Raw genomic sequence first — 11,490 nt, forward strand, 5'->3', positions numbered from 1 at the left:
TGACTCAGGAGCGAAGAAAATGAACAGAAGAGATGATAAAACATGTACTAAATTATAACTGCAATAAACTAGAAACTGAAATCACTTTCTCCTATATATATATTTCTCCTATATTTATATATATACACACACACACACACACACACACACACACACACACACACACACACACACACACACACACACACACATATCTTCCTTTTGGAAATAAAAGAGGTGGAAATAATAATAATAATAATAATAATAATAATAATAATAATAATAATAATAATAATAATATATTAGGAAACCTTGTTCCAAACATTTAGCAAACTTTCTTGATTTAAACTCTAATTAAAATACACCGTCTCGCTGAAGTTCAATCAAAGGTGTTGGGAAATGTTCCAGAAAAAATAAACAAATCAAGTCAATGAAGGATTTTCTAGAACTGTTTTGATTGATGAATTATGGATGGGCTCGAGCCAAAGTGCTACATAATGCATGGACCAGGGCTTTATGAATATTTTACTGAGCAGTAACGGTGCGCGCTGTCGCCATTGGTTCCCTGAGCCGTCACTCTGTCCGCTCAGGCTCTTTAACACCCGCCTACCGTGTGCGTCACACGCCCGTCAAGTGACGTCAGAGTTCCTGCAGGTGCTCAGAGAAGTGCAGCATTGGCGTAAGTGGCGTGTAAAGCATCTCTCGCGGTAAGACAACCGTATGATATTTACATGTTTGTGTTGTTTTGTAGCCTGCGACGGAAAACATCCGCGTTTCTCCGAGTATTGCCTTTTCTAAGCGGCTGAGAGAAGGGGAAAAATAAAGACAGAAAGAAAGAAAGAATAACCTTCATTTGACATGGACCTCAGGCAGAAGCATCCTATTTGCTCTATTTATATCACATCTGGATGTTAGAATTTATTCCATCACATATTACATGGTGATGCGCCTTTATTTATCATTAGAAATTATTATTATTATTATTATTATTATTATTATTATTATTATTATTATTATTATTTGCATTCGCCCGAATAACCTCCTTATAAGAATAAATAATAAGGAAAATAATAATAATAAAGAAATAATAATAATAATAATAATAATAATAATAATAATAATAATAATAATAATAATAAATGGCCTGTTTTACCTTTACAGTCAGTGTGCGTTTAGTCTAAATGTTCAGTTACATAAGATCTGCAGATCACACATCAGCAATGCTGCTCATTTATAACGAATGAAAGGATGAGGGTTATGGGGTTGTGTACAATAGTATAAATAATATAAGACCGTGTTGACGATGAGCAGAATGAGGATGATGATGAAGATGATGATGATGGTGGTTGCTTGTGAAGATGACGCGCACGGAGCCGCACCGTCACCGTCCGCACAGATTGCTCCATTTTTACGCCTTCAGCTTCCACAAGAAGCCGCATGCTTATTGAGAACAAAAAGGACTCGTTGAGGATCATAAAAAAAAAAAACCTAAAAGGTGTAATATAGGCGTCAGCTATTCCTACTGCACACGAATGTCGGATTGTTAAATGGCTGGGTCAAGATTTTAGATGTGTGCAGTGTCATGTAGATGGAGCAGCATGTAGCAATGATAATAATAATAATAATAATAATAATAATAATAATAATAATAATAATAATAATAATAATAATAATAATCTTTCTGAAATTAGTATTCCTATGACAATTCCTTACCTTCATTAATTCCTTTTGATTTATTTATTCATTTACTTACTTACTTATTTATTTGTTTATTTATTTGTTTGTTTGTTTATTTATTTTACCATTCTACCATTTTTCTCTTGCTATAGTATTACCGTTGCTATAGAACACTGCAATTTTATCTATGTGGATTAAGGTACCTAGGGTTAGGCTTAGGCTTAATGGCCTTCCAGCCAGTGCACTACTGGTCTGATTGGAGCACATCATGACATTACCTAAAGCTGACCTTAAACTCACTGTTTTGTCTAAATACCTTATCTGAGGCTTGAGGAAATGAACTACAGTTTTGTAAAACGACTCACGCTGAGGTAGCGCTTTCGTGAGCTCCATTATGACGTTAAACGTCTTCAATCCTGAATGGGGATGTTTGTCCACAGCAGTTTTGTGATGCTGATAAAGTATCAGGCTCCAAATCATGTGCTTCTAAGAGTAACAATCTATTTTTAGGGCTCTTGGGCTGGCTGTTATCTGCAGAAACGCTGAATGCACTCAGGGATGCTCTGGTATTATGCAGAGCTCTCTAAATTACTTATGTTTCATATGGTGAAGGATTTCTGAGTCATATGGGATTCATAAATAAAGGAGTTTATAAATGAATGTGTACTCCGTTTTATGTTTTGCGGTAGTAATCAATCACAGGATTAATTAAAGGTACTTATTTAATTCACAGCAGACGTCTAAATGTACACTACCGATGCAGCCTAAATCATGAATATGGTTCGAACAATAGACCTTTTTGTTGAATAACAGAGATTTTGCTTTGTCATATTTAACGTAGGCGTCACGTAGATGTTCAGAACGAGCACACCATCGTGCTCCAACATGCTCTCTGTGATCAGGTTTCAAGGAAATAACAGAGTTTAGGGTTGGTGGGGTTTTTTTTGGTGCTTTGGTTTGTTTTTTCCACAAAGCCCCAACGTCCAGCACAGAATGCTTACATAATTATGTGAAGTTTTAGAAGGTTTGTACAAAAAAATACATTATTAAGAGAAAATAATTAAAGGAAAATCCTACCGCTTTTAACAAAACCGAATTTCTGTTTAAATTCTTTAGATGTTTCATGTTCTCCCTCCAGTTTGCTGCTATTCTATCAAGATCTCATCAAACATTTGAAAGATAAGGCTGAGTCAGAGCTTGCATCAAATTTCTTCTAGGGCAGGAAGCTTTACCGCAACCTGAATCCTCCTGATTAAAAAACACACTGTGGTTGCACGTATTATGCAAGATTTTAACGAACACATATTTATCAGATTAAAGCATATGACAAATTTACGATATTATTTGTCTGTAGTGTAATAAGATATTTCTGTAGCTCTAATCAAGTTTCGTCAGTTTTGCTGTCTGATTTTACAGTCTTAGAAAACAAAAAAGGCCAATCAGAGTGACCCTTAAACAACCCTACACTAAAGTTCCTTATCTAAGTAAAGAACCCTTATCCATAGGTACACTGCATCCAGAAATACATTTTCAGGTTATTTTATTAAAGCATTCTTTAATTTTTTTTCCCAACCCAGTCATGAGTCAGAACCCATAGAACTATATCCCATGATGGATATTCCCTTTGTGATCATGTTATGTAGACATAACTAAGGAGAATCTGTAACCAAGCCAGTTAAGGACAGTTCACAGACTGTGGACAGTAAAGTGTAGTTTTTGGCTCAATCAAATAGAGGTCAATGTAAAGCTATTGCAGGTTCTGTTTTTAGACTTGTACTGGGCAGACAGATGGAGCCGATGTTTGCCAATGGCACTGTATCAAATATTGATTCAACATGGACATGGCAGGATGAAATCTGATGGATGCCAAGCACTGGCATCTCTTTAAGTCAAGTCTCAAAGAGTAATGTTTCATCATGTGATTGACTGATCGTTGATGCTGAATGACTTAGTGACAAGTCGTCATGTCTTTTTAACTAGTTATAAAGGCTGAAGTAGATGATGGAGGTTTCCCTGCTGATCAATAGCATGACATTCACGAATATTGTGTTAAATATGATATTGGCCGACTTGGTGACATCGCTCATGCTGTGCTGTGCGGTGTTATTAAAATGGTACATTATTAAAATGCTACAATAAGGCTTAAGAATTAATTATCAGAGGGTTTTCTGTTAGATTTCATCGTTAATTTGATTGAAGAAAGAACTAATTCAAACACAATGTTCTGCTCTCCTCATTATGGTTGCATTTAGACAACTTATAAAAGTCTGTTTACTACAGGAAAGGCTTTACGCGATGAACAACACGTCAAAGAGGTTCACATATAAGAAAAGAGTTTATTGATAAAGAAATCATGACAAGCGTTTAGAGATAGAATCCGAGAACGTAAATGTTTCCTTTTTTTCCCCTCCCTTTCAGATGGCCTCTGCTACAGATAACCGTTATGGACAAAAGGAGTCCTCTGACCAGAACTTCGACTACATGTTCAAGATCCTGATCATCGGCAACAGCAGTGTAGGAAAGACCAGCTTTCTGTTTCGCTATGCCGACGATTCTTTCACTCCGGCTTTCGTCAGCACAGTGGGCATTGACTTTAAGGTGAAGACTATCTACAGAAATGACAAGAGGATCAAGCTGCAGATTTGGGTGAGATCGGGTGTCCTTTTCAGACATTAGAATGCCATTGTTGATGCAATATGATATTCAGTAAGACGTAACAATGCCGTGCTCAATTGATCTGGTATTCAAAAATAGAGCCTAATTAGATTTTTTTATGCATATATATATTTGGTGTACATGTATATTTCCCTTTTAAAAAAATCTACTAAACTGTGTGCAGTAGAAGAAAGCAGCATAGAGAGTGTTTCATTAGCATCAGATGAACACTTAATAGGCAATGTGTTGTGTGATGTGTGATGGCCTGTAGCCTGGCAGCACAACCAGGAGAAGGGCACAGGATTGGATTGGACGGTGAAGCATTGAGCTCACAACCAATCAGAAATGCCCACACCGCTACTGTCCCACCCCCTCTGTGCTTCAAGTTTCCCATTGTATCGCCCTGTTTTTTTTCAACACCCCCTCCCCCAGTGTATTACAGGATAAACCCAGCAAGGGCCAGCGAAAAAAGGCTCTAAGCAAGCCTTACACAATACATGTACTGTATGCATTCAAATCTAAAAAGCTTGTTGTTATTATGATTTTTTTTTTTAAACCAATATATCTGCATTTGCACATGATATGCAAATACGGTGCTCATTGACAAAAGCCGAAGTATATGTATGAGACAGATGGGAAGTGTTTTCCGTTACCACGGCGCTTGTTTATGAGGCACTGAGCTGCAGTATGGTGCACAGAGTGTCATGGAGACAAGAACCAGTCCTGCTTCTGTTCATTGTAGATCTTGCGGTAACCTAATAGGTCTCTCTATCTGTGTGGGAATTGCAACCCAGTATAGCAGCAACTGTGATGCTCTGGAGATAGTCAACACATAGATTACTTTAATCCTGATGATCATATCATTTCAGAAACGTTATTTTTTTTTATTAAGTGTAACCTGGATTAATGCTATAACTACTATTGAAGAAAAAAAAAAGCAGGAACATCTTCAGGAGAGATGATTTGCATTTTGCTGTGTTTGTATAACATGACAAGTAGCAAGGCTTAAAAACGTTACTATTAAATCTTTGCTTTCCTCACACTATCCCAAAAGCATGCATGGTGCTATGAAATCCCATACAGGATGTGTTCCAATTTCACCAGTGTTCACAGGATAGGATCCAGTTTGACTGCAACCTGACCTATCCTCATGATGAAATATTTCTGTTCTGCTGGGAGTGGTCTCTTCCCGGATGTCCCTGTTCTCCTTAACCGTGCTCAATGGCTTGCGTGGACTCTAACCGTTTGATGGTTAGATCTAGGTCTCACTGCACATTTGATGGTTAGAGTCTGATACCATTTGATGGTTATAGCTCAACCAATATCCTTAACTAAGATTAGGTAGCTAACATGCATGTGGAAGAATATAGATTTTGAGGGGGGGGGATAGACTGTCAAGCTGAAGCAAATCAAGCTTTTACATTATCTCTATAGCTGAAACTGTCCCATATCTTTCTCCTTGTTTTTTCCCCATTTCACTCTTTTGCTATTTTCTACAGGGAAGCCAAACACTTGGTTGAACTTTAACTTTTCTCTGTCCTTTTTTTCCATGTTAATAATTCCACTGTAATCCTAGGCTAATTTATAGCTTAACCTTTTATAGTCAGTTCATGTACATGCAAAATAATTAATAGGAAGGAAGAACCACCTCCTTGCAAAAGACTTTCCTTACTGATTATTACAGTCAGAGTGTAAATTTTAGCTGAATACAGGATCACATACAACCTTTCACAGAGCTTGATCTTTAATGTTATCTATCTGATTTGCCACTTAAATGCAGTTCAGCTGAAGGGTTCTTTAAATCTAATTTAATGCAAGCAGCGATTGGTGGGTCCAAGCACCAAGTGATACAACAATATAGTACTGGCTTGTGTATGTTATTATGCAGCATCAGCAAACATACACACTGAACATATTATAAACACGTCATAATCACTGGGTCTCACTGCACAATGTACAGCGGTATCATGCCACACTTCCAGCTAGAACAGTTTAACATGCTAATTGATCACCTTGTGATGGAAACACCATTAAAGATATTGAAAGCTCCTCCACATTTTGGCATCTTGCTGACCAAATTTGGTTTAAATCTAATGGATAAGTGTGGTACAGTGATCCCTCGTTTATCGCGGTTAACGGGGACCGGAACCCCTCGCTATAGGTGAAAATCCGCGAAGTACTGTAGGGTTGGCCCTACAGGGGCACGGCGCTTAGGAGGCATTGTAAGGGCTTAACGAAAAGGTAATTTCAAACACAATACGCGAGAAACAGTTGAGAGCGTGAACGAGAGTGGCAAGATACAACAAGGGAAGGAGCTGGGAGAGGATGCGATGATGCGCAGCCAATCAACTCAGATCTCGTGCCGGGAACCAATCATGTGCCTTGTCTGAGTGCCCGTGGGTATGTACAGAGCCTCTGAGAGTTTCTCTCTTTGTCTGACATCCTGGGAAACCGTTTTTATTTTGATTTTTCAATGAATATTTTTGAAAAATCAGCAAAGGGTGCACCGAGGCCACGAAACTTGAACTGCGAAACTTGAACCTCGAAGTGGCGAGGGACTACTGTACTTTTAAAAAACACAAAATTAAAAATGCCGCATTTCCAGATTTGGTGCATATAGGTGAAAATCGAAGCTCATAATAAAGAAAAGGTTCAGTCATGTCAAGAGATCACTTTGTTCCCTTAATTATTTTACCCCAATAACTTACTTGAAACATGTTTTACCCGGATAGGACACAGCAGGGCAGGAGCGCTACAGGACTATCACTACCGCCTACTACAGGGGAGCCATGGGCTTTATCCTCATGTACGATATCACTAACGAAGAATCGTTCGCTGCTGTACAGGACTGGTGAGTCATTTCCTAAACTAAGCTATTCTAAGCACAGTGGCTGTTTAGTGCTTAAGGTTGTTCAGTGCACAAACTGTCAGAGTGGTGTCTGTGCAATTCAGCAAGACTCTTAACCTTTTTAATTCCTCTTTGTCTAATCGATTTTTTTTAATCATATGAACCGTGAGTTATTTATCAAAGACACTGTCTAGCTTTAGTAGTCTGAAATGCTTTATGTTAAATAGCTTAAACGTTCACTGTTTTCATATAACAGGTCTACACAGATAAAAACCTACTCATGGGATAATGCCCAGGTGCTTTTGGTGGGCAACAAGTGTGACATGGATGATGAAAGGGTAGTGGCTTCTGAGAGGGGACGGCAACTTTCTGAACATCTCGGTGAGTTTATCTTGCGGTATTTACAGCTACATTCGAGGTGAGGTAGTAACTTGAGGACGTATTTCTTTCCTACCAGTACATCACAGCTTACAGTCAAACATGGAATCTGTACTGAGACAAACACTGTGTCACTGTGAGGCAATGTCACATCTCAAATTTTGAATTATTATATAGCAGTATTGGTTATAATCAGTTAAGAATTACTTTCTTAATTCTATAACATTGACCACACTGTTTTAATAAACAGTCAAGACAGAAGAGAGTAGAATCGAATAAAATAACCTTATTAATTCCCAGAGGGAAAATAATTTGTCATAGCAGTTTGGAACATTAAAAATAAATAAATAAATAAATAAATAAATAAATAAATTGGGCACAGAATAATAAACAAGAGTGCAGAGGCGATGCAGATCACAGAAATATGGACATATGTTCAAGAAAAGACAGATGTGCAAGACTGAGATACAGGGCTATCAAGTGTCACGCATTGAGAGTGACAGTCACGCATTTGGGTCTTTTGTCACGCTCTCCCGCCACACATCATATTTCTCACGCAGAAAAACTTTTTGACTATTTATCATATATTTAATAAGCCGCAGCACCCAAAATGTATCAGTCCGCGTCGGTGTCTCTATGGAACCGAGCAGGAATCAAGCACGTCTCCCCTGGAGTTCTTAGTCGAGCCTGACACTTATCAGCCAATCAAAAAAAGAGGCTACACAACAGCCAATCAGGAAATAGCACTATTGTATATGGGTAAGATTTAACGCAACAACCAATGAAAAAAAGCAAATCCAGGAATTGTTCAGATGTCACTCTTGCCTGTCTTCAAAACTTGAGAGCCCTGGAGATAAAACTGAGATAATAAATCTAACTACTGAAGGACAAGAAGGTTCTTAGGGGTTTCCAGTCCAGTTTAGTAAGCACAGATCTGACCTGGGCAGATGAGGTGTAAAGTCTGATAGCATGTCATTCCGTCGAGCAGCAGGGTTGAAAGAGTCTGTATTTTTAAAGTTGCTCTTAAGCTTGTCGTGTGTTTTCCAGAGGGGTGAGAGTCATTGTCCATAATCACCAGCACTGATTCAACGTTATCTTTCTGTGCTGCAAATTCAGTCTAAAAGCAGTGAATAAATGGGGGTTAATAGGGATCGTGGTGTAGTGATTAGCACTTTTAAACTCATCCAGGGTCCCTGTGACTTGTGTAGGATAATCTGTACAGAAAATGGATGGAAATGTGTTCATTTACCTGTGCTTGCTCCAGGGTTTGAGTTTTTTGAGGCCAGTGCCAAAGACAACATCAATGTAAAGCAGACCTTTGAGCGCCTGGTGGACATCATCTGCGAGAAGATGTCAGAGAGCCTCGATGCCGGAGACCCGGCCGTCACCGGAGCCAAACAGGGCCCTCAGCTCACCGAGCAGCCTGCTGCTCCACACCAGGACTGCGCTTGCTAAAAAAAAACCCACACCCAGCCTCTCCAACTACACTGCCCTGCACTACCATACACAGGATGAAGTTAAAACAATAAGGGTTAAAGGAAAAGAAAAATTCAATCCTTGCTCCTCGTAGAATCATTGTGTCTTCTGTTATCTACCCTGCTACTGATTCAGTGTGTGAGTGTAATTCTTTTTCAGCTAATAACATACGTCCCAATCTTTGATTTTGGTGCACCGTTGATTTGACTTGGAGAGGGAAAGCCATTCTTTACTATATTACTATTAAGAACTGAGTTTGGCGAAGCATCAATCATTGTGTGTTAGCTTCTCTTCGGTGTGTGTGTGAATTTTATCTGGCCTTCATGTGCCATCTTTGACCTCCCTGTGCTTTATTTTTCTTTCCTTCATACTCAACTTTTGTTAAGTGAAATACGAACAAATACTAGAGGAGAACCTTCTGTATATTTATTCCGAACATGTATATAGACGATGTGCAGTATTTAATACAGGTATAGTAACATATTTAAGAAAAAGAAAAATAATAATAAATCATTTTGAAAATGACAAATCAGAGAACTATGAAGATAATAAAAGGATATTCATGTAATGTTTTTCATGAAAATCCTTTGCATCGCTTGTCACAAACCTCTCTTGCATAATTTGTAGACATACCTACTTAATCATGGTACCTTTAGTCACTAAACTGCTGAACGTCAGATATACATAGACATTCCTCAGTGGAAAATGCATGGAAGGAAATTAAGCCATCTAAGGCAAATAGTTATAAGATTCCGCGCTGTCCGTTCCGTCGTAGATCCAAAACAAATCTTGAAGTAAATCTAAATGAAAGAAAGATCATTTAGAAATCACTTGGGTTTTTATGCACATTGTTGTAGTGACAGAACTTCTGCTTCTGCCATCGTGATGAATTCAAACGGATCATAACGCAGCATAATTCGGGCCGTGGTTGCGAAACCGTACTTGTTTCTAAACTCAATGCAAGTTTCAGAGATGGAAATCGCATTTCTGCATTTTTTTTCTCTAAACGTTTGAACCCGCTTGAACCCGGTGCAGAAATCCATCCTTACCTGTGTTACAGTAACTGAAGAGAAAATTGAAGAAAGGGAAGAAAATAAAAAAAATCTCATGTCGTAAATACGTCGTTGTCATTTCACATGACTGATAGTCAGGACTGTTACTTATTATAGACTTTGTATTGGCATTAATGAGACAATGAGTTTGAGGGAAAAAAAACAGACGCCCTTATGACATCTTTGTGATTTAAATCGGTTCCTGACCTTTCTAAAAAAAAATAAATAAATAAAAAATAAAAAAAATGTATATCTATATATTCCCAGTTTTCTTTCCTTTGCTATGCTGTCTTCCTGAAAAATGACTGTAAATATATTTGAGTCTTTAGTTTTATGTGTGAATTGTGTCGTGACTCTGGGCTCAAAACAAACAAACAGGGGAAAAAAGAAGAAGAAGAGATATGGAAAATTATTTAAAGTACGTGCTTTATCCGCTCTGTGTATGCTTGCTTGTGAACGAGTGTTTATTACGAAGCAATATGGAAAAATATGTGTTTCAAAGTATTTATTGTTTCATTACGCCCTTCTAGAAAGGAACGAAAGGGTTCGGGGGAAAAAAAAGATCCCTAGAGCTTAGAGCTGAGCAAATCCTGTAACGTCACACAGACGGACAGGGAATGTGCTTACCTTGGAACTTCAAATTCACTCAAAGAAGGAGAATCGAAATCAAAATATCAAATGCACACTAATCTTCAGAGACCAAACTGTGGCCAGGATTTCCAAGCAGATGCTTTGTGTCCTTGTCCTAATTTATACCAAGATATCTTATTAAACTGTTATAATAAAGATGTAGAGCAAAAAAAAAAAAGACCTGCTTTTATATTCTGTTTTCAGGGTTGGTTTGTTTTTCAGTTCTGCAACATTTGATTTTGAGGATTCTTGTCTTTTTTTTTAACTTTTATTTATTTATTTATTTTATCTTTTTTTTTTCTAAAATGGGAATTCTGTGTACAAGTTTTAAAAAATATCAACTATTATGCAGTAGTAAATTAACTCCAAATACAATAAGGGGCATGGTGTCAAATGTTCAGTGGTGAAGTTTACCAAACCTACTGTCTATGTTGTGGAAATTACTAAAATGAAAAAATAGTAAATAATAAAGGTTCGTGCTGTAAAAAGATCTCATGGCCGTCGAGTCGCGGTGCTGTTTTTATTTGTTTGTGTTTTACTATACTTAGAAATAAAGATTCTGTGATATGGGGCTGTTATACATCAGCTGAAAGTAAGTGCTGTGGCAATGTAAGATAACAGTATAAAAGGGAGATGTGATGATGATGATGATGATGATGATGCAGAAAATCATTATTTTGTTTTTTTTTCCCCCCTCTTGTCTATAGTATACTCCTGTAAATGCATCGAACGACTATATGGTGTTTTTAAAACTTTATGTAGTTAAAATCCTCTGCTTCTTATCTTAAAGTGGCT

General features: G+C 37.7%; 1 protein-coding gene across 1 annotated transcript; it reads left to right on the forward strand.

Moving 5' to 3' along the window:
- Window positions 1–578: 578 nt before the first annotated feature.
- Window positions 579–11,195, forward strand: rab3ab (RAB3A, member RAS oncogene family, b). The gene is made up of 5 exons (XM_027175461.2): window positions 579–686; window positions 4,075–4,302; window positions 7,044–7,162; window positions 7,416–7,540; window positions 8,802–11,195. The coding sequence occupies exons 2-5, from the start codon at window positions 4,075–4,077 to the stop codon at window positions 8,990–8,992; spliced, it is 663 nt and encodes a 220-aa protein (XP_027031262.1). The 5' UTR covers window positions 579–686; the 3' UTR covers window positions 8,993–11,195.
- Window positions 11,196–11,490: the final 295 nt, after the last annotated feature.

Source organism: Tachysurus fulvidraco, chromosome 2 (genome assembly GCF_022655615.1).
Source record: "Tachysurus fulvidraco isolate hzauxx_2018 chromosome 2, HZAU_PFXX_2.0, whole genome shotgun sequence".
In the NCBI taxonomy this organism is placed as follows: Eukaryota; Metazoa; Chordata; class Actinopteri; order Siluriformes; family Bagridae; genus Tachysurus; species Tachysurus fulvidraco.

Excerpts from the sequence above, each read along its gene's own strand:
- rab3ab (XM_027175461.2), top strand. The coding sequence starts at position 4,075 with ATGGCCTCTGCTACAGATAACCGTTATGGACAAAAGGAGTCCTCTGAC. Across the intron at positions 4,303-7,043 it reads GGATCAAGCTGCAGATTTGG|GACACAGCAGGGCAGGAGCG; the intron begins GTGAGATCGGGT and ends TTACCCGGATAG. Across the intron at positions 7,541-8,801 it reads GCAACTTTCTGAACATCTCG|GGTTTGAGTTTTTTGAGGCC; the intron begins GTGAGTTTATCT and ends TGCTTGCTCCAG.